Genomic DNA, 27,426 nt, shown 5'->3' on the forward strand with positions numbered 1-27,426 from the left:
GTGGAGAAGATCAAACATTATCTGTACACAGGACAATGGTGCACAATGAAATGTTTCTGAGAAGAGAAAGGAGACAAAGTATTCCTGACAAATGCAGATTGAGCTGGAGGCCTTGTGGTCTACAGATTAATAGGTATCTGGGTCTGGGTAGATTTGATGGCCCTGAATATTTAATTAAATGAATTTCCTAAACATGAAAAGTCTGATAACATTTTAATGTATCTCTCTCTCTCTCTCTCTCTCTCTCTCTCTCTCTCTCTCTCTCTCTCGCTTTCTCTATGGCAACTAATCTTAATTATCTCAGAACTCTGAGTGCAGGAAGATATCTCACCTGTTTATCTTCAGAGGGAACAAGTCAAGGGTTTACTCTGACTATTAAATGTGCATTTTTATAGGTTTGGGGTTTAATTAAATAGCACTGAAATCCATATGCAGGTTATTGAAAGTGTAAGTACCCAGAACGATAAGGAAAAATATATAAAAGTTGCCATGTTGAAGAATTGTTATTAAAAGAACAGAAATTCCTGTTAAAAACAAGCTCAAAAAAATTAATAAACAGTTTATTGTACCCTGGCATCTTAGTCCACTGAGTTACTATAACACACCACACCACAGTGGGTGTCTTATAAACAATAGCAATTCATTTCTCCAATTCATTCCAGACAATTCCAGCATCTGGAAGTCCAAGACAGGGCACCAGCAAGGTTGGATGAGGGTCTTCTTCCAGCTCTCAAACTTCTTACATCCTCACATCCTCACATGACAGAAGGGGCAAAGGGTCTTTCTGGAGCTTCTTAATTAATATGTTATAAACATATTAATCCCATTCATGGGGCTTCACCTTTATTGCCCCCCAAAAGCCTCACTTTCTAATACCATCTCATAGGATTTAACATGACTTTGGGTGGGGGGTCCATAAACATTCAGATTGCAATACCTGTGGGTTCCATTTGCTACAAATAAATTCATGCCCTGTGGGTTCTTGACACATCATTTCCCTCTACAAAGAAAGGCTGTGGAGGAAATAGGATCCAGTGACTCCCTTGGCATGCCCAGACCTGCCCCAAACTACCAGCCCTCCTCATCACCCTCCACATACATGGGCACACTCCCACCACCCAACTCAACCACTGCGGTATAGCTGACTCCAAATAAAAAGTTATCCCCAAAGCACAATAAATTGGGATAAACACTTATGACAGGAGCACAGGCAGTCTCAGGAGAACCCAACAGGAGCATCCCCTACATCTTAAAGGTCGGCCAGTGCAGTTGGTCCTCTATCTATCCAGGAGCCAAGGGCACCTGGGAGGCGCCCAGCTCTGGCCCTGAAGAAGCAGCCTTCCTAGGAAAGCTATAGGAAATCAGAAATGGCCCCTTTCCTTAAGGGTCCTCCATCCTTTTGGTTTTCACTGTAATTCTGTAACTGCCTAAGTGGTTCAGAGGAAGAAACAGAGATTCAAAGGTGTTACTTCATTTCCAGAAGAAGAAACTCACACAAGGGGGAATTGCAGGGGGATGTGACAACAAGACCAAAGTGGGAGGTGAGCACTGAGTCACTGACTCTGAGCACCAATTCAGGGGAACTCACATCATAAAAGAAGCCTCTAGGGCCTCCCCTGGTGGCACAGCGGTTGAGTGCTGGGCTGCGAAGCTGCCCACAGCCTCTGCAGCACCAGTTTGATCCCCAGCCACCGGCAAGGGTCCCACATGGCGCAACAGACCTCTCCTGCCGCGCCCGCTGCTCCCCTCAGCAGTGTACTTCGGTCCTTCTGCCTATTCTGCTCCCCGCTCTGGTTCTGGTGAATTCTCTCACCCTCCCGCGCTTCTGACTGTACCCAGTGCTTGTATAAATAAATAAATAAATCTTTAAAAAAAAAAAAAAAAAGAAGAAGCCTCTAGTCTGAAGATCCCAAGTGAGGGGCAGAGAACTGCCCAGGCAGGAAGACACACAGACCATTACGTTCCCGCAAAGGCCATCTTAGCACAAACAACCAAAAAAAAAGAAAAAAGAAAAAATAAATAAAGAAAAGAACTGATGATTTTGCAGCTTATGGTATAACTTAATTTAGGAGGTATATGTATAGTGGCAGAACATACAGCTTCTGAGACACAAAGACCTGGGTTCAAATCCCAGCTCCACCCATTGGTAACAGTGAGCAAGCCACTTAACCTTGCTGAGAGTTCAAAATTCTATCTCAAGGGTATGTTGTGAGAATTACATAAGCAATAATGTATATAAAGTACTTCATACCAGGCACCCTGAGAATCAGAAATGAGCCACAACACATCAAACTTAAAAGTCCCCAAATGAAAGCATTCTCGTTCTCCCAAAACTGATCCTTCTGCACCTGGATTCCCTTTCTGCATTATTTCCACCCACTCACCAACATCAAGAGCCTTTCTCAATTCCATTGCTCATGGAACCACCTGCTCCCCTCCTCTACCACCTTCCCCATCTCAGCTAACACCTTGAGTGCATTTCTAATGTTCAAAGAGGCTAAGCTAACTAAGCGCTTCAGATAATTTTTAATCCGGCAGAGAAGGTCCATCTTTAGTCAGACAGGTGGGTCCAATCATCGTGTCCATTTTGCATTTGAGGACATTAGACTTCGTAGACATTGTGATGCTAAGGCACATAGGCTCAAACTTTTCACTGTATTGCCTTCAACCAAACTGTCACTGAGCCTTATGGATTCTCCTTTCTGGTTGCAACCAAGCACAGGGACAATGTGTGGCGTAGCAATGGTGGTGAGGGCACCGTGAGGAGACTGGCTGCCAGCTGATGGGCAATTTGGCCATTGAGGAGCCTCTGAGTCTAAGAAAGGGTGTCCCGGAGCTGGGAGGACTGGCAGAAGGCAGTAAGGAAATGAGTACTTCAGTCTAGGTGTGAGGTACAGGGGCCTAAAGGGGGTGGGGGTGGGGGGAGGAGGGATGAAAAGAAAGGCTGAGCCGACAGACATTACCTCACCAGGCACAAACACTCCCGAGGCTGGAACTTGGTTTAATAATTCTGTTACTAGGGCAACAGTGAAAGAATCTCTTAGAAAGAACCCAGCGTGGCCTGTTTCTGCACAGACACATGGCAGTTGTAAGCTGGGAAGACAGGGGTGAAGGGGAGCAGCCAAGAGACACCGCAGGACATACATACCAGGGTTTATCATATACGCACTCTTCTGACATTTCACTCTGCACAGTGTTGGGAGCGGAAGCAAGCCCTCCAGGGAGGAAGATGGCAAGGTCCATGAAGCAGAGGCTATATAAGTCCAAGGACAGATTAGCCATTCTGCCTCTGATACTTAGACTAAGGACAGCAGGAAAGGATGGAGGTGCCTTAACCCCTCTAACTGCCCTCACAGGGGCACTCATGGAGGAGAGTTCAGATGAGAGCATGCCTGACAATGGAAGCAACAGCACCTGTCACAAAGCGATCTGCTTTCCTCCATCTTGGAATCATGGGCACTTATTCTGTCTGTGCAGGAAGTGGATGCCCACCCAAAGCATGGGGTTAGCATACCCTGATGGGAAATACCCAGGTTCCCTGCAGGCCCAGGGGCTTTCTTTCTGTGAGCACTTGGGTTCTCCCTCCCCTACCCCACCCCAGACTTTCCTTTTGTCTTTTTGGGACTCTCGTGATAGGACAGCTATTTATCTGACAGCCAGAACTTCCAAAAAGTTGTCAGCCTTTTAAAGACACTAGGAAAATTTTGAGACTTGAAGACATGCTCGTCAGTCTCACTCTGGATGAATGTCATCCTTTTTACTTTCCAAATCAAAAACCAAGTTGACCCCTCTAGGTGACATCAGGTAGAGAAACCTCTAACACCTGCCTGGAGCACTTGTGCTTCTACAAGACATATTTTCTTTAAAATCTATGCACAAGGAACACTGCAGAGGACTCACTTTCCTTCAGTCCTCTGACCTCTCCTGAGGCTAAGTGAGGTAGAATCTCTCCTTCACCCACCACACTCCCCACCCCACCCCAACCAACCTCTAATGTTTTCACTGCATTAAAATTGTACTATCAAATATTGCTCTGGGTAGTAGGTCATCGGGTAGGTGGCCACACTTAATGGTGGATCCATTTCCAGTAGCTTGGTTTTACCCTCTCAGGGGCTTTGATAATTAGTCAGTGCTGGATGGTTTGCCCAAGGGATACAGCATGTCCCAGATTATCCTGGAAGGAACTGCTCCTTACAAGTGTGACTGCATAAGGGATTTGTTCACCTCAAGCACTGGTAAGTCAACCTTCTCTGTTTTATCACTCATTTTTTGAGGGATCTTAGGCAAGTTGTTTTCTCCCTTAGCTTCCCTGCCTGAAAAAGGAAGAAAATTATTTAAAAACAACCTGAAAGGTTAATACAAGAATTGAAAGCTAAAAAATGTCATAAATGTTTTGAAACATTTGAATCCCAAAGTATAAACGGACCCATAACAACAATGCTTTTTTTGGGGGGAGGGGAGTTACATTTATTTTGGGGGGGCTCTACATTTATCTTTTTTTTTTTAAAGATTTATTTATTTATTTATACAAGCACTGGGTACAGTCAGAAGCGCGGGAGGGTGAGAGCAGGGAGCAGAACAGGCAGAAGGACCGAGGTACACTGCTGAGGGGAGCAGCGGGCAGCAGGAGAGGTCTGCGCGCCATGTGGGACCCTCCTCCGGTGGCCGGGGAGCAGCTGGGGATTGAACCGGTGCTGCAGAGGCTGCAGGCAGCTTCGCAAGCCAGCGCTCAACCGCTGCGCCACTGGGGAGGCCCTCTACATTTATCTTTAAAGAATTATTTCTGTTAAAGTAAAAATGGGTCACAAATTGCTGTTGTTAGATTTAGGTACCATTCAATTGCTCTTGTTTTATTAACTAGTCCTCGATCATGAGGTTTTATACCTGTGATAAGCATGTTTTAGGTTTTGCGAACAACATAGTCAACATCTGAGCTGTGAGCTGAATGAGGTCTTGGGGCACAAGGCTGTAGTTCATGTTGATGACAGTAATGTAAGTCTGCTGCATAAGCAGGATGCACCCAAGACACTGATGCCTCGTAATAAGTCAGGAAAAGAGAACCAGGACTCCAGTTTAAGGGTGGGGACGCAACTGAGAATTCATAACTACCTCAAAGATGTGAAGAAAACCACAAAGACATGGGCAACAGTGCTTTGATCTGCTCTGAAGTCAAGGCACCCTGTGGTGGTAGGAGGGGGCAATTTAAAAGCCATAGTGAAGCATCTGTACCTGATATGGTGGGACAGGTAGTACTGAAAGGCTTACGCTCAGGAGCAAAACTTCCTGGACCAAAAGCTGGCTCCATCACTCACTCACCAGCTCTGGGACCTGGGATAAGAGCTACCATTTCTTTATTTGTAAGACAGGGTCATGCAACATTGACTCACTGGGTTTCAGAGAGGATCATGGGTGAATAGTTATGGTATTTCAGCAAATCACATGCCATCTTTATGCCAACCGTGAAAAAGCAGTATTTGTCATCCCTATTTTATCAGAGGAAGTTAATGTCCACAGAAGCCAAGGCACTCATTAGGGTTCTTCTCATTTCAAGGCTCACACCAGACCAACAATTGTCTCTCCCCACATTGAAATCTATAAGGTGTCCACAAAGAGGGCCCATGTTCTCCTCCCAAATCAATGAGCTCAGTCACAATGTGAGTTGGCACAACAACTACTACACAGAAGCCTAGCCACAGGGAATAGTGCCTAAATTTCTTAAAACCTAAAAACATAATCAACTCCTCCCCCATAACAGTATGCAATTTCCAAACTTTGCCTCAGATTCCTCTGGATAATGAATGCTGTGAAATTGTATGACATGGATGAAGCCTGAAAACAAAGGTGTCTCTAGGGAACATGGCAATGGCAGTGATTTCCTCTGGCCTGCACTCAGTGTGGGTTCAATCTCCTGAGCAGGCAGCCTGAAGGCAAAAGAGAAATATAGTTCACCCTAGCTGGCACTGAAAACAAACCCAAGGGGCGTGTGTGTGTGTGTGTGTGTGTGTGTGTGTGTGCGCAGAGACCCCAGTCCTCTTTTTCTCTTCCAGGATGACCTCTTTGTTCACTTTCATCTGCTTTCCACGGGACTTGCCCAAGCCCCATACCTGCTGGGATGACCTTGCTGAGAAGGGCTCAGGTGGTGTCAAAATTCTCCAGTGAATTGGATACCATGGGCAGCTCCTAAACGACAGTCCTTGAGATGCTGACATTCCTCAGTACTGAGCCCACCAAACTCCCTACTCAGGAAGCAAAACAAAGTACTGGCTTGTGAGCTAACCCCATATATGAGCAAACACATTAGCAATGTGAACTTAATAAAACGGCATGTGCATTTCTTTCTGCTCTTTTGCTCCCCAGTAAATACAACCGTGTGCCCAAATTACCTTTCCTTTAGCACTCACGGCCTGCATCTGGCTGGAGTATTTACTGGTGAGCATTTATGGGCTACGTGCACTGCGCCAAGCCCTTTGCACCTGCTTGAATCTCTATCTCTCTTGCTTTGGCCTTGGAGCTTTAAACTTTTGTCCCCTCCTGCACAGACTGGGTCCTGAAGGGACTTTAAATTTGGGAGGACACTTAGAGAACATCCTGTCTTGTTTTACAAAAAGGAAGTCCAGGCCCTAGGAGGTCACAGAGCCATACTGCTTCATCATGAGAGATTGAGTGTCTGTTTGTGTCTACTTGGCTCTGTCTCACCTTGCTTTCTCTTTTATGAAAAGGCTGTGCCCACCTGTCTTTGCATCACAAGAGCACGGTGTGACAATACACTGGCACCTGACAGGGCTCATTAAGCTGGGAAGGCAGTGTCTCTCTTAGAGACAATAAAAATAGGGGCTGGCACAAGACCCAGGTAGTGAGATTATACTGACAGCAGAGGTTTTCCGTGTGCTCACCCAATACCCACCTGTGCTACTGGAAGGATGGGCACACCTGAGGGGCAGAGGTAGGCTGATAAAACAGCACCACACACCAAAGGCAAGGCAGCTGCAGCTAAGGTTGCATAAGTAGTTCCCTGGGAAGAGCAAATTCCATTTTTACAGTCCTCTGTCAAGTGGGGCTCCTTGGCATGAGTATAAGGGGATTCCTCTCAGCTGATTTACCTCCCCTGCTGGCTTGCTGGGAGGGACTTGCAACCTTTCCATTATGAAGGACTGTGGATGTCCCAAGGAGAATTGGAAATTACCTAGAATAATTAATTAGATTTAATTAGGTATAATTAATGCCCTCAATATGCAGATGAGAAAATTAAGACACATTAAGCAACTCCACAAAGGGCAGACAGCCTAGTCTAGGATTTCCCAGAGCAGGAAGCCTGATATATACAAGATCCTTGAAAACAAATTTGTGTACAATTCTGAGACAAGATAATTTGGGAAGGACTGGATTCTCTGTTCTCCTATGTCTCTGCTTAACAAATATTAACTGGGTCTCAGAATGCAGAACATTTAGGGATCTCACCTGGCAAAGCTGAAACTTGCCCTTGGGTATTCAGACTTCAGGACCAAAAGATACACAGCTACCTGGAGCAAAAGGACTAGTCCTTAAGGTTAACAATTCATGATGCCTTGTTAAAACAGTAGTATTCCGGAGAGACCGCTGACTGGGTGAGTCAATAACCTTTAGTGTGTTTTATTTATCTAAGACTTTTCTACGTAAGAGCACTTATAATCATATGGCCAAACAGGTAAACCTGAGCCTGAGGCTACTGTATGCAGAAAGAGATTCTACATAAGGAGGCTGGAAATCAAATGAAGACCCTACCTCCCTGAGAAAGAATCATAAGAGAGAGAAAGGTGTAAAAAGAAAAGGTGGAAAGTTACCAGACTTGGCAGGTCATCAGCAATCATCTCTCACCAAAAGGAAACAGATGGCAGAGACTAAGTAAAGCGTCCCCGCCAGACCCTACCATCAAATCGTGCCCTCACCCCGGTCTCAGAGGAAACAATCACTTTGGAAATCAGTTCTTCTCCACAGACTTAATGTACCAAAGTCCTCTCCTGGTCAATCATGTAAGATCTAGCAAGGAGCTTTTTTTAATTATAAGGAAAGGCTGGCTCCACATCAGTAAAGTCCTGCTTCAATTAGTATAACTATTGTTTGCATCATTATTCTAAGTGTTTGAAATTTCCACTTACATCAGGTCACTTCCAATTTGGTAAACACTCCTAAGTCATCATATTAATTCACAGCCAGTCACCCCAGGAATGCTGAGTAAGTAAACAATCAAGCATTAGCTAACCAGCCACAAATCCACTTGAGTTTATTAATTTTTCTTTTGGCAGAGAGACAAGAGAAGGGAACAAACCATCAGAGACATTCACGCATCATTCATTCAATAAATATTTATTATATACCAGGTGCCGGGCACCATGCTAAGCTAAATACAGATTTTATTATTTTATATTCACAGTTAAGTGATATATGAATGTTTTAAAGAATGAAATCCAAATTTCCCCAAAAAATATAAATTTCAGGGCCTCCCCCGGTGGCGCAGTAGTTGAGTGCTGGGCTGCGAAGCTGCCCGCAGCCTCTGCAGCGCTGGTTCGATCCCCGGCCACCGGCGAGGGTCCCACATGGCATGCAGACCTTTCCTGCCACACCCACTGCTCCCCTCAGCAGTGTATTTTGTTAGTCTGCCTGTTCTGTTCCCTGCTCTGGCTCTGGTGAATTCTCTCACCCTCCTGCGCTTCTGACTGTACCCAGTGTTTGTATAGATAGATAGATAGATAGATAGATAGATAGATAGATAGATAGATAGATAGATAGATAGATAGATAGATAGACAGATAGATAGATCTTTTAATATATATATATATATATATATAAATTTCAATTCTTGAGATGCTTTTACTTTGTTTCTGTCCAGTGATCTTCTTGTATACAGTGGATGCTATACCCCAACTCCTAAGCTTCCAGACTCTCCCCATTCCTCCCTCCAAAATCACCCCCCCCATCATCCCTCAAGTAGTTAACAAATACAAACTCACACTAGAACCACTAAGAGGCACTCACTATTTTAAAAGTCTTGGGAAAATATAAGCGGGAAGAAATTTATATCCTCGTGCTGAGCTATTATACATTTGGGCTTTGTTGTAGGGGGAGTAGCTTATCTCCTTCAAAAACTCTTAAAATACTAGCACAAATATACATTCCAAATGCTGACAGGGTTGTATGCAAAGTAGGAATACAATCTTAACAGCACCAACTTATCAGAGGAATTCCCCTTGCCCCATTTCAAAGCCCCCCCTTTCCCATATTTTTCAGAGGACAACAAAATAAATGGAACCATTTCAAATACAACACCCAAGGGAAACACCCACTCTGAGAAGTGACCTCCAAAAAACCACCTTTCTCATCAGTAGAGAGAGGCAGATTAGAGACTTCTAGCTCCCCCTCTGACCTACAGATTAGGGAACCCCAGCTAACCTAATCCTCTGCAATACCTCCATGGGAGCCATACACACACACACACACACACACACACACAACACGACCCATGCAGGCCCCACACACGTAGGCTGCAGGTCCCCACACCCCCGGAGTTGGCCAGCTTACCGAGTACACAAAATACCCCCACACCACCCAGGAGAGGTAAGGACTCTCCCTCCCTCAGCCAGGCAGTCTCCTGACGCTGCTGACATCACAAAGGTGTCAACTGGCAACTTCATTGTCATGTGGCTCTCCCCTGGCTCCCCTTCACTTGCAGACACAGGGAAAGGGTGAGACCTTTCAAAGTCGCCAGGCCGGCAAGCTTCCAGCGACTGTCTGGGAGCCAGCAAACGGCAGTCACCCAGCCCAGCCCGGCAGGCGGCAGGCACTGGGCCTTGCGGCTCAACTTCAGCTCAGTTCAGTTGTCCTGTAATGGAAAATTGCTTTGCACAAAGCTAGAGTGTTAGAGTTCTTTCCAGTGCCTCTCCCCTGCCCCACCCGCCCCCGGCAGCCTTCTCATCAGAGGCACAGCGCCTGCCCGCAGGAAAGTAGAAGGAGGGGAGTCGCGGCTTCTGACTATGTCCTCTGCTTCAGGCCCAGGGCCCAGGTGGTTACTCTTTTCCTTTGGAATGGGACTGGTGTCGGGGTCAAAGTGCCCAACTAACTGTCAGTGTCAAGCCCAAGAAGTGAACTGCACGGGAATACAATTAACTGAGTACCCCTCTGACATTCCCCTGGGCACCCGGAGGCTGTACCTGCATATTAACAACATCACCTTCTTGCCAGCGATGAATCTAGGACTCCTCAGTGACCTTGTTTACTTGGACTGTTCGTTTAACCTGATTCAGGAGGTGATGGACTATACCTTCATCGGGGTCTTCAAGCTCATCTACCTTGATCTCAGCTCCAACAATATAAACTCGATCTCCCCATTCAGTTTCTCCATGCTCAACAACCTGGTGCAGCTAAACATCTCCAACAATCCTCAGCTGTTATCTCTGAACAGGTATACCTTTGCCAACACCAGCTCTTTGAGGTACCTGGACCTTAGAAATACCGGCTTGCAGACCTTGGACCATACAGCCTTCACCAACCTCTTAACACTACAGACCCTGTATCTGAGTGGAAACCCCTGGAAATGCAACTGCTCTTTCCTGGACTTCACCATCTACTTAATAGTGTCCCATCTGAACCACCCAGGTGAGGGCTTAAGTGGGAGAGGGGATGAGGATGTGACGGAGTTGGAGGAATTGATCCCAGAAAGGTAAAGCCAAAAGGTGGTCAGGAGGGTAGAAAAGTCTGGGTTAAGCTGATTGAAAGCATTTTTATTGCTGGGTAAGATCCATCCGTGGGTTGACTGGAGAGGCATTCAGGCTCATTGAAAAAGTTCTGGAATAGAAATATACAGAACTGAGTTCTAGTACCCAGCTCACCCCAGACCAGCACACTGCCTTGGGGGAGTCAGTTTCTCTGAGCCTCGGCTTCCTCAACGGTAAAGTGGGGAGTTGTCGTGTCAACATAACATGATTTGTGTGGAAACGGTGAAGTTCTATAATTGTAACTAAGTAATACAGGGAACACAGTAGTCCATGGTAAGCTTTATTTTTATCTTCTTCATTAGGTGACCAAATTTTTCCGAGCTCTAAAAGTAAATGCTATCATTCACAGGCATCATACTCCTTTACGAGTGTGATAAATGGGAGGGAAGACTCTCGTGCGATGGAGGGAGGGGTGTGTGGACAATAAGAGGAGAGGGGAGAAGGGAGAAGACTTTTGATCGGGCCCTGTTTTCAAGATCTAACCTCATATGGGGAAAGGAGAGAGTGACGTGACTCAGTTGAGAGTGGTCAAAATGCCCACTCTACCAGCAGGGAGACTCCGGCTTTACAGACAGATTTTCAAGTTTCATCTCGTTGATTCCTAAATCAGCAGCACACCCTCTATGCCCCGGGGCCACCCTCTGCATGGCCAGCAGGTGCTCAGGTGGCCCCATCCCCTCTTCTGTGACCTCAGGAGCCCATCTTCATCCTCCAATTCTCCCACACCACCCATATCACTTCACCCAGGTAAGTCAGAACCCTGAGAAATGTGACACAGGGCCTCTCTGGTGGCATAGGAGTTAAGTCTCAGCACTATCATTACTACAGCCTGAGTTCGATCTCTGGCCAGGGAGCTGACCCACACAGCACAGCAGACCTCTCCTGTATTGCCCACTGCTCCCCTCAGCAGTGCACTTCAGTAGATCTGCCTGTTCTGCTCCCCACTCTGTCTCTGGTGAATCCTCTCACTCCCTGCACCTCTGGCCTACACCCCAGTTCTTCTACACAAAAAAAAAAAAGAGAAAAAAAAATGTGACCTAACTGCCCACAGAAAGCCTGGGTCAGTGATATAATCTGGCAGAATTGGGCCTCAGATAGAAAACCAAACCCTGTCAAAGTCATGTCTTCTCTCCCGTGCCTGAGTACTTGCTTCTGAGACTGTTTCCGTGGCCTGGCATCACAAATGTCCTGTGAAACTCTGCTGTGACGGCCTGCTCCCAGCCCACAGGATAATACCTGGGGAGATTCCTGGCCACAATTATAGGCTTTCATTAAGGGCAGCTGGGCAAAAGGATTTGCGTGGTGACAGCAAGTAAGATGTGCTCTCCTGGCCTTCCAATGGGCTCATATTTTTTCAGGTATATGCCATTTAATTTTATTCCTTTTTTAATCAGGAAACCTGTATTTTTCTTTTTCCAAAAAAAAAATTTGTTCTTCTTTATTGATTGAGGTAACATGGCTTAAACACCATACATGATTTAGGGGAACAGGTTCACACCTCCCCGGATGCATGTCACCAAAACTCCCCCACCATCAAAGCACGCACAGTCCCTTTGCCTTAGGCCAGGGGTCCCCTGCCCACTTTGTTCCCATCCCTTCTCTCCCTCCCTTCCAGCAGCAATGGGTTTGTCTTAAAGTGGCTTCCAGACAGGATCTGGGCTTTGCTGATGCAAGTGAGGCTCCTGGAATGCAAAATTGAAGGAGGCAGGGAGAGTAAGTGCTCCTTCAATCTGTACCCTGAGTAGCTGTTTCTGCTGCCATGTGCTTCACCTTGAGCCTGAATAAGTCCAAAGGAACCAACTTTATTACACCATTCTTAGTGCTACTAATCATAAAAGAAGACAGGAGCAGTCACCCCAGATAGACTGCCTTACCTGTCAGAGATAATATCTTCTACTTTTCTCAATGGTGCTTACTGTGGTGGTTTCTAGAAAGTTATCTGAAGGAGGGACAATATTATTCACACTTGTGTATTAAATGTGGTTCCTAAATGGGACTCTCTGTGGTGAGGTAAGTAGACGTGGAAGAGCATCATCAGCTACTCTTGCCCCTCCCTACCCTACATGCATGGTTTTTTTCAGCAGAGTCCCCTATGTTGCCAGGAGGACTTCCTCCCTTGGCTCTAGAAGGGGGGAGCAGCTTGACTTCTTCCCCAGTCCCTCAGCCCAACCCTTTACCTACCATCAAATCTCCCTTAATCAAATGTCTGCTTGGAGCCTGTATTCTCTCAGAATTTTCAGGCTGACTACTTTGGATGCCCCTTTTTTTTTTTTTAATTTTTATTTTTAATATTTTTTTATTTTTTACATCATTGTTCATTTTTAAACAATATTTGCTTCCCCACCCCTCAGGTGTAGTCCCCCTAGGGTTTCCTTCACCAGTGCACCTGTGCACCATCACCTCAGTCCCCTGTGCTCCTCCCTTCCTCCCTCTGGATACTTTACCCTCCTCCTCCCCTGCAGGATATATCTGATTTATAATTGTCCATTTTTGCTTTGTTGTGTTTTGTACTCTTATTTTTTTACACTGATGTCTTATTGGGTTCCCCTATATTCCTGCTGTAAGTATAAGTGAAACCATTAGATATTTTTCTTTTTCCTTCTGGCTTATTTCACTAAGCATAATTCCTTCTAGCTCCATCCATGTTGCTGTGAATGGACTTTGGATTCCTTGACCCAATTCAATCCAGAATGGAATGTAGGGTATACACTGGGTATTTTACTGCAAGCTTTCAAAGACGGGAGTATCTATCTAGTCAAGCTCTTTAGTTCCTCATGAATGAAGAGTCTGTCTTTTGAGGAAGACAAAGATTTCATCCACTAACCAGTGAGACATGCCCCCCCATCCACCCACAAGTCATAATCTGCTCGCCCCACTCTGCTGTTTAGAGGCCCAGAGGATTCATGCAGAAAATCATGCAGAAAATCACAGTGGGAATGGGGTGTTTGCTGTGTGCCGGTTGGCAGTGTGCTCTAGCAAGACCCAATCAATACAGACTTAAGACATATCCACAGATTCCATTTCCTCTTTGGTCTAGGTCAGCAAATAAGAGGACTAAACATGACTGGGACAGTAATTTTCCAGTCATTAATGCTATTTGAAGGTGAGCGTGGCAATGAGCTGCTCCAAGGATGGAGGTCCCTAGTGAGACAGGATGTCAGACCTCTCAGGAAACTCAAGAAACTCTAAACCCCTGGACAGAAGTAACCTGGTCTCCTACAGCCCTTTCTCCTCCTCACCTAAATTCTGGTCCAGCACTGTCTGACAAGTTACTACAGTGATGGAAGTGGTCTCTGTCTCTATTGTTTGATATAGCAGCCACATGTGACTACTGAGCTCTTGAAATTTGGCTAGTGCAAATGATTTTCTTTTACTTCAACTCATCTCAAAAGCCACATGAATGGTGAGTGGTTATTGGTCAGAGCAGTGGTCATATTGGTCAGTGCAGCCTTAATATAGGATGCTTAAACTGGAACTTTCAAATAGTCTCCTCACAGGTAATTGGCTAGAGGGTTAAGCCCAGCCTGGAGCTCTCCAGACATCTGAGCCCAATTATTCCTCCACTGTCATTACATTTCCTTACCATCAAGTACACCACCACCTGAAACATCTATTATATGTTCCATATATGCCCAACACTGTATTATGAAGCTGGGGGATAATATCAAGGAGAAAGAGTTATAATTCCTATCTCCAAGAAAGAAGTCATAATTACTCTCTTTAAAAAGACAATTTAGGGATATAGGAGAGAGAAAATAGAGATGAAAACCAGGAAGCCCTGCCCAGCAATGTCACTGTGATTCAAGGCAAGTCATGCGCCTCTGAGTCCCACTTATCTTTAAAATAGGGAGCATGATTAAGTCCCCTCAAAGGTCCCTTGCAGCTGGCAGTCTACAAATCTAAGCAGAATGACAAGACAGTGGAAATGAAGCAAGCAGAGGTCAGTAGCAGAAGGAGCCCAAATATGCAAGTGTGTGATGGGCAAGTGCTGAGGAGGCACTAAGAAGCATGCAGTCTCTAACTTCCGCTCTCCCCCACCTCCAGTCTCAAGCACCTTCTATTTGGGAAAACAATACCTCCACCCCACAAGGAACTCATCCTTGGCCTTTCCTGCCAGGCCTGGCCTGCATAACCAATGATTCCCAAACTCTAATGAGCTCAAGATCCCCAACCCCATGTCCAGAGATTCTGATCCAGTGAAAAGTTGACAGTTGTTCCTTGGGCTATAAATTAAGGAGCCCTGTTACAAAGATCTCCACTGACTGCCCCAACTGGTGAATAAATTGATGTGCTCTGAAAGGTTAGTGGCTAATAATGTTTTGATACATCTCCCTCAAGGGACACAATTTTACAGGGAATAACCAGAAACAATGAGAATTTGGAAAGTGACAGGCTACTGGGGCTAGAAATAAGGGGGTAGTTTCAGGAGAGAGGGTTCCTCTGTTTCCGTTCTTAAATGATAGTTCTCAAGTAGACCTGCTTGAGTTCAATGGTGGGGCCCACAAATTCAAGATGAGTGTGGGCGAGAGCGCCACAGAGGTAGGGTACAAAGCCAGTTATGACATCTGCAGGGAGCAGATGGGTTAGGTCACGTGATGTTTCAGGTCCAAGTCATTTTGAGGGCATTTTGAGCAAAGAACATCTTAGTTTCATTCCAAAACTATTTCATCCTGTATTTAGCCACTGTCATAGGATAATGGCCCCATTTCAACCCACCAAGTACAAAGTCATCCATGACTGTGCCAAAACTTAGATTTCCAGAATGAATTCAGGTCCTCACACTCTTCCACTATTAACACTAACTCATCTCCGCCAACAGGGAAATTGTCATAAAGACCGGAGGCCAAAAAGGAAATGACTAGGCAGCAGAAAGTTCCAAGTTTGTCAACTTCTCTGCCAATCCATCTTCTATCTTATAACAGACACCTGACCGGTGCTCCCTCTTGCAAAGACCCAGAGAAGCAGCCTCATGGGCGGGGGGGGCACTGGATTGATGATCTTAAACCATGCAAAGGAGGAGGTAGGGGGATAGCAAGTCTGTACAGTTCATGAAGGATCCCAGGTGATTCTCACAAGCTCCCTAATTTAATCTAACTGGGATCCCTGAGAGCAGGTGATCTAAAGCCGTTGGAGTTCAGAAACATCAGGCCTCTGTGCATGGCCCCTTGAGTCACCAAACATGACTTGGGCCCCTGAAAGACAGCAGAGCAAGGCTGGCCAAAGCAGCCCTCTTGGTGTATCATCTCTGGAAGTGAAGAACTCCCCAACCTGGAGGTGACACAGCTGAGCATGGATGCAGGAGAAAAAGAAATCGGTTCAGTCATAAATAATTTTGTGGGGGGATACACAATATCCTGAGAAGTTTTGAGAGGTAGGCAAACTTGAAGTCAGGGCTAGAAGTTTCCTGTGTATATGCAGGCAAGAGAAGATGGTAACTTGTAGCAGTGGATGGAGAGGTGCAGACAGAACAGAAGAAACCAAGGTCAAAGCATTAGAACTAGAAACTAAATTTGACCTTTTCTTAGCTCCCTGTACTTTTTTCTGGCACAATTCTAAATAATTGATATATTTGTGTTAGTTTAAGGTTTGTCCTCCCTGATCAACAAGGTCTATGAGAGGAAAAATAGATAAGTTTTTCTTCCCTGATAAACAGGAATGTCTGTGGAAGCAAAAAGCATGTCTGCATCTTCAGAAGCTAGCACAAGACCTGAGAGAAAATAGTCCATAAATATTTATTTAGTGAATGATGAATAAATGAGATGTGGAAAACAAAGGGGAAAATCAAGGAGAGTTCCCAAGGTGTTGACTTAAACAACTATGGGATCCTCGTTGAGGTAAACTCCCTTGGAGAGGGGGTGAGTTTAAGGGAGAAGCAGAGCCCCATCTTGAGCAGCTTACAGGATTGTTTCCTGTGAGCCAACAGACATCTGAATATTCTGACCTGAAATTCAGACGTGAGATCAGGGAACAAAACATTTATTTGGGACTCATCACTCAGGGTGATCATTGAAACCAAAGGATGAAGTCAGCCAGGAAAAGAGTTCAGAATAAGAGAGCAATAGGATCAAGGACAGAGGAAATGCCAACACACTGAAGGGTCAAGTAGAAACAACAACCCAGTAAGTGCCAGGAGCAGCCATGGAGGAGAAAGAAAATTAGAAAAGCGTGGATTCATAGAAGCCAAGAGAAGAAAGAGTTCCAATGAAAGGATGCAGGACTGAAAAATGTACATCAGTTTAGCTACTAAGGAGTCCTTGATGTCTTAGATATCTGTGAGGACAACTGTCCACTCTGAGCTTTTCTGAGCAAATGGGAAGTTATTAAGCAGCTTCAGCTCTAAGCCAAACTGAAAGCAAACTAGAGATTTCCGTTAGTTTCCACAGGCCTCCTGGTTCCATCTCCCAGCACTGTCATGCAGGGCACTCCCCTCCCCCATCAAGAACTACTCAAAAAATGTTTACCCCTGCATGGGATTTAAGCCATGGACTCTTTTTCAGAAGACTTTATACTTCAAGGCTCATTTTATTGGTAGAATGAAAGTTTTTATTGCCTGATGACAGAGTACTTGGTACTGACAAACACATGAAAAGGTAATATGAGGAAAAGGAGTCCTTCTACCTCTAAATTGTGCCCATATACAAACACTTAAACAAAAGGCAGTCCAAAGCCTAAAGTACAGGAATAATCAGGTTGAACTTGTTGAAATTCAAGGTCTTTTCTATAACGTTCCAAGACTCTATGAATCACATTCAATCTTTACAAAATTATGGGCTCTATTCAAGGGAGGAAAATATGAAAACCAGTTAAGAACTGTATTTCCCAAGCACAAATCACCCAAATCATTAAGGCTTCAAAAATGGCAGGGATGGCTTAAAACAGGAGTCAGCATAAGTTTTCTATAAAAGACCAAACAGTAACTAGTTTAGATTTTGTGGGGATCTGTCACAACTACTATCATCATTTATATGATGATATGAAAGAAGTCATAGAAAATACAAAAAAGAATGGGCACTGCTATGTCCCAATAAAGTTTTATTTAAAATAACAAGGAGGGCAGCAGTCTGGATTTGGTCTATGGGTCATAAGTTGCTGAGCCCTGGCTTAGGTCATCATGGAAAAACAAGGATAAGAAGCTCTAGGGAGTCAAAGGAGGGAGTCAATGCCAGGATTTGGAATGCTCACAGGACCATGAATGAGAGTCTGAAAGGGGGTTATTGCCAGACAGTTGGCTTTGATGGTACTGGGCTGTGATACTACCCAATCCAGGTTACCCTTTAAGAAGTCACATCTTTGGGCCCTACACAGTACAGCAGAATGCAATAGTATCCTTTCAATTTCCAACTGGGGAACTTGACCTAAACAGCAAGGCCTAAGACACAGGCGGTTAGAGTTGCTGTATGAGATCAGACCAAAAATCCACCCATTCTCTCTCGGGTACATTCAGCAGACATTAATTGAGCATCTACAGTGTGCCAAGCATTAGGAATATAGGTACACCTCATTTTATTGTGCTTTACAGATACTGCCTTTTTTTTTTTTTTTTTTTTTTTTTACAAATTGAAGGTTTGTGGCAACCCTGATTTGAACAAGTCTATTGGCACCATTTTTCAACAGCATATTCTCACTTTGTTCAAGGTATGTACACTGTGTTTTTAGACATAAAGCTATTGCACACCTAATAGGCTACAGTACAGTGTACTCTTGTACTTAACTTTTGTATGTGCTGGGTAACAAAAAAATTTATGTGACTCACTTTATTCCTTTATTGCTGTGGTCTAGAACTGAACCCACCATATCTCTGAGGTCCCTGCACAAAAGTGAATAAACAAGGTCTCTATTCTCAAACAATAATTGAAGAGTAACAATCATTTCCTTTAACATCATACCTGCAGTATGTTCATCTGCACACTCATCCCTGTCGGCATTACCCTCATCTCCTCAGAAGAAAAAGAAGAGAGGTTTCTTCCCACTTCAAGGCTTACCCCTCCATTTGGTCCTGGAGTCCATCTGTTTCTGTCTCCTCCAGGACACCTCATCCCTTATGTCACTGAATCCTTCCCACACTATTACGGGTTAAGCAGGGATCCACATCTGCCTTGTATAGACCAGTACAAGTATAAGCTAGCCCACCTACAGACTTCTGTCTCCCAGCTTCCCTTTCCCCTTGCTGACCATCATGTCCATGACATTGACCCCGAGGGGTATGACTAACAAATAACACTTAATTCATTCAACAAACATACTTTGAGCTCCAGCCTGTGTTCACAACAGTGAACAAAACAGACAAAAATCCATGTTCTTGTGAAGTTTATAATCTAGTGTCAGGAGGCAGAAAAAATGAACAGAGATGAAATCTACATTCTTGAAAAATACATAATTTAACTGGAAGAAAAAAATAGGAAAGAAGACAAAGACCACATATCCGATGATATCCAGGCAAGCTAGGAGCTAATGAGGAGAAATGGGGAATTAGGGCTTTCTCTGGGTTTAAGGCAGAAATTTTATGACAAAGCATATAAGCTGATGGAAAGCATCCACTTTGTGAAGGATAGTTGCTGTTTAAGAGAGAAGAGAGTCCCCCATTTCTGTCCTCATACACCATCTATCCCAGGCAGCACCTGAGCAAGCACACTGACACAGACGGCTCAGCACAGCCTGTACGTGGCTCCTCTGGGCATCTAACCACGGAAACCTGCAGCACACCCCTGGGCAGAAGTGCTGTCTCTTCTGCAGGCCAAAAAGAGGGGCAGTTCCCCTTCCACAACTCAATCCAAGCCAGTTTTCTGAGAGGGCAGTCACCTGGGCTCCTTCACTAAAAGTGTAAAGTTCTTTCTGGGCCACAGAAACTGCAGTTCATCCACCCATCTGATCCTTGTGCTTGTGAGCAAAGTGCTGTGGATGGAAACAAACAAGGGGTTGGTTTACGTTTCCTTAGGAACTTTCTGAAGGAAGAATTTAAACATTAATGATACCTGTAATTGTATCTGGGTGCTTTAACTGGAGCAGATGCCCTGGAGCCATAGAGGGGGGTAGAGGAGGAATAACATGAGGTCTAGTCACTTGTCTGTAATGTGAGTAAAGCCCCCTGGAGTTGCACAGTGCACAGCATACACAGTGGTCCCTCGTAGCCCTTTGTAGGCAAGGAAACCAAAAAAGCCAGCAGGGGAATAACTGATGAATAACTCATTCATTCCATAGCATGGGATTCTTAAAATGACCAGCTGGGGTGATCAAGAATAGTTAAAGTTTGTAAAGCATGTGTGATGGTGCCTAGCACATATCAGGCTAGGATCGGTAGATCTGTGTGTGGTTTATAAAAGCATCACAAAGTAGTAGGAAAAGAATGTATGACTAACAAACTAAAGGAAAGGCAATAAAATAGAAGGCAACAAAGTAAAGGGAGAGGCACATAAGTGAGACAAATGGAAAAGTGTAACCCATAGTTATCCAACATTACAAAATTTGCTAGATTGGATTAAAAACAAAACCCAGGACCATACTTCCTACAAAAATATACCTTAAATACAGGAACACAGAAAGATTAAAAGTAAAAAGAGAGGAAAAGATCATAATGCAAATCCTAACCAAAAGAAATTCAATACAGCCATACTAATGTCAAACGAAGTAGACTAAAAATAATGAGAAAAGGGTAAAACTACCAGGAGGATCCAACAGTCATAACTCTGTAATAACAACATAACTTCAAAAGATATAAAATAAAGTTAGAACTATAGAGAGGCACAAGTAAACAGGTGATTTTAATATACTTCTTGTAGTAACTAAGAGACTAATAGTAATTGACAATATGATTAAAGTCAATAAAAACATAAGTAAAAGTCAGTGAAGCTATAGAAGAATTGTATAAAATCACAACCTAATTGATATACATAGAACAATGTATTCAAAAAGAATATACATTTTTTCTGTGTACAAGCAAAACTACTAAAATTGTCCTTACGCTAAGCCAAAATGCAAATCCTCAGTAAATTTCAAAGGACTGAAATCAACGAACATATATCTCTGACCACAGTAGAATTAAACTAGAATTCAATAATAAAAAATATTGCTAGACTCCCTAAATATTTAAAAACCAGGTAACTCATTCAATAAATGATAGCTCTCACTCACAAGAACAATCATGAATCAGACGTGTCTCGTAAGGGAGAAAGATGCATCACTTTTCTGATAAGTAACTATCAAGCCAGATAGAATGTGAGAGGTGCAGTGGAAGGATACAAGAGAAATACTATAGATGAGTTCAGGAGTGGAAACAATCACAAGTGTTTTGAGTTATAGGAATGCAGTGCTGGAGGAAGCAGTCCTGGGAGCAGCTGCATATACTAGACCTTGAAGGAAAAACTTGGTCATGCAAAAATTGAAGGAAGTGCATTAAAGAAAAGTGAACAAAGCTACCAATAATGGCAAGATGTAACAAAGGAGACGTGATTAATTTGTTAGGGAGTTACTGTGAGTCCTGGGAGGTAAAGTGGAAAAGGTAGAGTGGGCAGAGGGTTCTGAATGCCAGGCCAGGTGGTCTGGATGTTATTCCTCAGTCCACTGGGGAGTCAAGGAGAGTGTTGAGCCTGAGTGTATCTGGACAGAGCTGGGTTTACAAAAGGGCGTGGAAAGAGCTGGGAAACTAGGAAGCACGAGATAAGAGACCTGCTAGGAGGCGGAGAACTCACACTTTGGCAGTGACAGGGAAGAGAGAAAGCAGCAGTGAAAACCCCTCCCCACAGAGCCACCCACGTCCCGCACTTAAGAGCAGACTAACAATGCATTAAAATCACTGCCTAATTGCTCCTTTCAAGGGTAATACTCTGAAGTGGGGAAATGTGTGTTTAATGTTTAGTCTCATCTGCGCCACCCAAGACCTAATTGGAGAGCCCAATCTTTTTAAAAATAGAATGAGCTAAACCCCCCCCCACCTCGGTACACCCCAGGCCCTCCAAACCCAGTGCTTTCCTTTCTCAAGCACATCTCTTTGTGTATTCCTGCACCTTGATTCGGGCAGTTTAGGCAGGTGATCCATGGGTTCTTTTGCTGGAATCCCGGAAGAGTCACCAGGAGCCTCCCTGCACCTCACCTGTCCATCCCCCAGAGTCCTGGAGCCAAACTGATGGAGAGAGGTTAGAGGTGTCCTTGCGTCCCTGCCCCTTAACTGCAACCTGACAACCCATCCATCCCCTTTGCCTCTAGAGCGATCTCCTCCACCAGGTCAGGGGTGCCTCCACTGTCCCACCTAGAGGGGGTTTCTTCCTCTCCTATGTGACAGTGGACGCAACAGCCCCTGAGCTGGCTTCCCTGCCTGTTTAGAACGTCCTCTGGAAGCCAGTCCTCACCAGCATCACACCTCCCAGCCCTCTTCCTAAAAGTACAGCAACTTCACCATAGATGCAGCAACTCAGAAACTTGGGGAGGGAGCCCAGGGGAGAGTGTCCAATGGCAGGGAGACTTAACAGAGCTTTCAGTCTGGTCCACTTTTTCCAGCTTCCAAACCCAGCTGCATCATCCCAGTAAACTCACTTCTGCATTCCTCTCTCCATTTCTCCTGCTTCAAGCTCCAGTCCCAACTTCCTTGGTCACCATGGATATCAATACCTTCCATAGTCTGGACTTTTTTTTTTTTTTGAAGAATTATCTATCCAGGCATACAAGAAATGGGACACAGGCCAGAAGTGCGAGGAGGGGTTGGTGAGAGGATCCACCAGAGACAGAGAAGGGAGCAGAACAGACAGATCTACTGAAATACAGCAGGCGAGTCAGAAGAGGTCTTCTGCGCCATGTGGGTCACCTCCCTGGCTGGGGATCGAACTCGTGCTGCAGTAGCTGCGGATTGCTTCATAGTGCTGATACTTAACCCCTTGCGCCACCAGGGAGGCCCATACAGTCTGAACTTTTTACCCCAAAGCATAAGGGAAGCTTTCTCCATGAAAGCTTATGTTTATCTCCTACTTCTGCCAGACCAGCTCGAATTGCTCAGTGCGTGTGTTCTGTCTTCTCTCTCCTCCCTGGATGCTACAAGTTAGCTAGAAACTTCAGGTTCTGAACCTCTGAGTCTGTTTCCCTATGCATAAAACAAGGATGATCATGTTGTGTGTTGTAACATGATCATTTTATAGCAATATTGTTATAAAAATTAAATGAGATAATGCATATATCATGCATGTCAGAACTTGGCAAATATCAGCTGCTATTATGATTTTGATCTGTTTTCACATGCCCAGGTCTCAATCCTGCATTTAAGTTCATTTATCTCCTGTCTGCTGAATATATCCACCCCGGCTCCTCAGCATCAGTATGGTGGAGCCTTCAGAGCTGAAAAAATGCAAAAATGAGGGCAGCTTCAGGCCCCTCGGCAATGCTGTGCTGCAGGTGCAACAGCTGCCTTATCATCTGTGGCTGTTAAATCCTCTCATTCCCTCAAACATAAAGATCGTTCTTTGCATTTGTAAGATGAGAAAATGAGATGCAGAGAGAGAATCGGATATCCTGCCCAAGATTATAAAATGACAAGTTTACAATTGTAAACTTGAGTCTTGATTTGCACCCTGGCCTGTCAAACTCCAGAGTCCACTTAGCTTTCTGTTGTGTATAGAAGTCACAGAGCTCCAGGTAGGGAGGTGCCCAGAGAAGTGACCAGGGGGCTGAGTCAGTGGCTAAAAGGAGCTGAAGACTCATGGCGACCATGTGATCTGTCAGTGATGCCAATGTCACAGCTAAGAGCAGAACTGACTCCCCTGCTGGTTTTCTTTTCCTGAGCTCCCCCCTGACTCTCCTGGATAGGAGATGGGAGACACAGTGAACACACAGCGAGCATTTCCAGGGAATCTTGTCCCTCCCTTGAGTTGAGCCAAGTGGCCCATGATGCCTTGAGTGGCCTTAAAGGTCACTTATTAAGCCCTGGGCACAGTGGAAGGAAAGGGAGAAGGTGGAGGGACAGATGGGGGGCAAGAAGGGAAGGGGGGGTAGCTGATGAATGTTGGTTGAGGTCTGTGGAGTATCAACACTCCAAGATGATCTTGCTTAAGTTTCCAACCTCTCAGCCCCTATTGTCTAATTCCTTGAGGGTCATTAAATAGCACAGTCCATTTTCAGAAAATAACCTGGATTCAGCCGAACCTGGGGCCAAAACTCATCCAAATGCAGTACTTGGCAAACTTTAATGTGCGGGTATCTTGTTAAGACTGATCTGAATTCAGGAGGTCAGGAGGCAGTACCTGAGATTCTGCATTTCAGCTGTGGTCCAGGTAATGCTAGAGCTGCCTACCTACCAAATACACTTTGAATAACAAGGGTCTAGCCAGCTGCACAAGTGCCCCTTGGCATCGGGACCCTGGGAGTTCTACTATTTCAGCACTCTCCTTATTGTATTTTTTTCCCCTAGATGAAGAATATGCCACATGCTTGGAGCCCACAGAGCTGGCAGGGTGGCCCATCACACAGGTGGGGAACCCACTGCGCTACATGTGCCTCACGCACCTGGACAGTCAAGACTACATCTTCCTGCTGCTCATCGGCTTCTGCATCTTCTCGGCGGGCACTGTGGCCGCCTGGCTCACGGGCGTGTGTGCGGTGCTCTACCAGAGCACTCGCCGCAGGACGGAGGAGACAGAAGACGAGGACGAGCACGGGCAGAAGGTGCAGGTCACGAGGCGCATTTTCCAAGGCATGACTGGCTCAGTCCAGGACGGGTTTCCTCAGCTGATTTAGTTACCCTGACCACTCTAATGTACCTTTCCAGGTTCCCAGCCTTCTCCTTGCCCTCCCCAGCTCACTCACACAGAGCTGTCTTAGACATGAAGCCTATTAGTAAAATAAAGTAAATGTTTGATGACCATTTCCCAGGCTGGCCCTTTTCCTGCTCCAGGCGCTTCCTTGAGCTCAGCAGGACAGGGCAGAACAAAGCTGATAGGTGCATCTAACTGTTGAGGAAGCCCACCCCCAAAGCTGACCCACTTCTGTTTAATAAGCATCTACTGTGCACCTCAACTAAGAGCTGGAGGGAGGAAGTATGATAAATATGAGATTTACAACGTGTCCTCTAAGAGCAAACCATTTGGGGAGAAGTCAAGATTAAGATGACTCAAATGGAGAAAAATGCAAACCCAGTAACAAGAACATCAAAGGGATGTGCCCATGAACCATCTTCACAGTCCCTCTGATACAATTATTCACCACTTCATGACATTTCAGTCAACAATGGTCCCAAAAGACTGTTACCACACAGCCTGAGTGTGTAGACTCGCCTACTGCACTCTATGATCTAGGTTGATGTAATTACTCTGTGAGGTTCACATAGCAATAAACCATCCAAAGCCATTTTTTGCAGAATGTTCCAAAATATATCCCCATCATTAAGCAACACTTGACTGTAATTACAACAATCCCAGAATATTGATGCCAGTTTACAGTGAAAAATTGAGATCCAAACAGGTTAAACAATTGACCAAGGACACCGAGTGGGTCAGAAGCACAGTCTCCCCTGGTCCACATTCTTTGCACAAAGGATGCCTACCAAGAAAATGTTCAGTCACATAACCCAGGGGCCCTCATACAAACCTCGGACTAAACAAAGGATGAGCACACCAGAGGGCCTCCACCTACTGAGTCCAAGCACCCAGCAGCCTACGTGGCTTTGTACATATTTTCTCACCTGGTCAACCTGCACAACAACCAGATCAAGTGGTCTTCATTATTCTAGTTTTCCTGGGGTTCAGAGAGGGTAAGTAAGAAGCTCAAAATCACACGGGTGATAAGAAGAAAAAGAATTGCTGAAACCCAGCTGCCTCCCTGCAAGACCCCCTACTCTGTGCATGCTGAGCTGCTGGCTTTGTTTGAAGTGCTAAACAGAGTAACCAAGTATATACTAGTGGGGTTCAGTTCTCACAGCTGGTCAGAAGAAAGCAAAGGTAGCACAAGACAAGTGGTTCAACCAAGGCCCTAAGACCATTCCCTGGTGATTTTCTTTTCTCTCTACCCTACCAGCTTATGTTCAGGTTCAAGACACATGTCAAAGCCCCCATGAAACAACTGTTCTAGCCCCCCAACCAGATCTGGTTTTACCTCTGCACTTCCACTGTGAATTGCATGTGATTCCCCCAAATTTGTCTGGTGCGATGGTTAAGAGCATGGTTCTGCTGAGCCCAGGTTCCCATTCTGGATTCTGTCCTTACCCCTTTGTGAACTCAGGCTTCCTACTTGTAATGACCAGAGGACAGAGACCACCTGTTATTCTGTATTGACATAGCAGAGAGTGGTGCCTTATACAAAGAAGGAGTTCAATAAATGTTTATTGTTGACTTCTATTCATTTTGCCCAGTTTTATTAGATATAATTGACATACAATATTCTATAAGCATAATGTCTTGACATATGTATGTACTATAAAATGATTATCACAACATACTGCATTCTATATAAATTCCAGCCCATCAATCATGCCCACCGCTAGATTCTAAGGGGTGACCATGGGCAAGTTACTTCTCTGTGCCTCAATTTCTTCATCTGTAAATGGCAATAATTACATGCTTACATCATATAGGGACGTTGTGAGAATGAGTATCAAGTTAATAATATATCCTGGAGTAATTTTAGATGCACTAAAAAATTACAAAGATAGCACAGTTTCCATATATTCCCCACCCAGTTTCCCCTAAAGTGATCTCACATTACAGTGGTACATCTGTCAAAACTAAGAAACTGACATTGGAATACTACTACTTACTAAACTTCAAATTTTATTTGGATTTCATCAGGTTTTTTTTTTTTTCCCAGTGCCCTTTTTCTGTTCCAGGATCCAATCCAGCACACCACATTTACATTGAGATATTCTAAAAATAATGCTGTATCTAACATTTATTGAGTACTTTTCTATGCTAAACTTTGCTCTGAGTGTTATACATATCAACACATTCAATCATCACAACAAAACAGTGATGTGAATATTATTATTATTACTACTACTATTCCTACTAGAAGATGAAATCAAGGCCCAAGGGCTAAATAACTTGTTCAACACGACACAGTGAGAAAGACCAGAAGTTAAATCAGCTCTGTCGGATTAGACACTGTCTCCCTCCAAACCACTAATTAACACACTATCAGGAATTTAAACCACCAGCAAGTTTTGGCAAAAGAAACCTGAACTACAGCTTTTCATCTGTAGCTCCTCCCCTGGAACCCCATAGAGCTTTCCCCCAAAAGTGAACTAAGCACCTCCCAAGACCTCAGAAGACCACCAGGAAGGGGCCAAGCCAGGATGCTCAGGGACACCAATGAACAGGCAACTTCAAGAGAGTGGGGGAGAAGGGCTGGCATGGGCTCCAGGAGACACAGAGGAAACACCTCCCCAGTCAGCAGCTGGGCATCTTGAAAGGCTTCCCAGAGGAAGAGACTTCTAAGCCAAGACATGAAGATGGAGAAGATGCCACATGAAGGTAATGCGGCAAAGAGGGGGTGGGTGACAAGGATACATTCTAAATAATGAGAACTACATGCATAAATGCCTGGAAGCAGGGGCGAACATGACATGTCATTACAGAGTCTAAGGGATGGAAAAGAAAGTCAAGTTAGAGACAGAGCCAGACCAGACCCCAGAGGGCCTTGGATAAACCCATGTTGTGCAACCATCCCAGGCCAGATAGGTTCATTGTTGATCCAGGCAGACACAAACAGA

General features: G+C 44.8%; 1 protein-coding gene and 2 long non-coding RNA genes across 6 annotated transcripts in view; 1 reads left to right on the plus strand and 2 right to left on the minus strand.

The window, feature by feature from the left end:
- The window catches only part of LOC119241359 (uncharacterized), a 63,226-nt gene extending 60,241 nt beyond the window's left edge, over positions 1 to 2,985 (minus strand). For both annotated transcript variants that reach the window (XR_005124303.2, XR_008551176.1), the window contains exon 1: positions 2,964 to 2,985. This is a non-coding gene — a long non-coding RNA (uncharacterized LOC119241359). The remainder of the gene's footprint in view (positions 1 to 2,963) is intronic.
- Positions 2,986 to 3,050: 65 nt separating this feature from the next.
- On the plus strand, positions 3,051 to 24,580 carry LRRC52 (leucine rich repeat containing 52). 3 transcript variants are annotated; one of them, XM_037506605.2, is made up of 4 exons: positions 3,051 to 3,088; positions 4,111 to 4,235; positions 10,024 to 10,629; positions 24,136 to 24,580. In XM_037506605.2, the coding sequence occupies exons 2-4, from the start codon at positions 4,160 to 4,162 to the stop codon at positions 24,459 to 24,461; spliced, it is 1,008 nt and encodes a 335-aa protein (XP_037362502.1). In that variant the 5' UTR covers positions 3,051 to 3,088; positions 4,111 to 4,159; the 3' UTR covers positions 24,462 to 24,580. The 3 variants fall into 3 exon arrangements, with proteins under 3 accessions (XP_037362502.1, XP_054549503.1, XP_037362503.1); XM_054693528.1 differs by lacking the exons at positions 3,051 to 3,088; positions 4,111 to 4,235 and adding an exon at positions 7,588 to 7,604; XM_037506606.2 differs by lacking the exons at positions 3,051 to 3,088; positions 4,111 to 4,235 and having other exon boundaries at positions 9,708 to 10,629.
- LOC119241358 (uncharacterized) lies at positions 6,108 to 9,637 on the minus strand. Its single transcript, XR_008551177.1, has 4 exons — positions 9,556 to 9,637; positions 8,136 to 8,207; positions 6,905 to 7,183; positions 6,108 to 6,236 (listed from the first exon to the last, which is right to left on the minus strand). It is a non-coding gene; the product is annotated as an uncharacterized LOC119241358 (long non-coding RNA).
- Positions 24,581 to 27,426: the final 2,846 nt, after the last annotated feature.

The sequence above is a fragment of the Talpa occidentalis genome, unplaced genomic scaffold (assembly GCF_014898055.3).
Source record: "Talpa occidentalis isolate TD23 unplaced genomic scaffold, MPIMG_talOcc4v2.1 talOcc4.12, whole genome shotgun sequence".
NCBI lineage: Eukaryota > Metazoa > Chordata > Mammalia > Eulipotyphla > Talpidae > Talpa > Talpa occidentalis.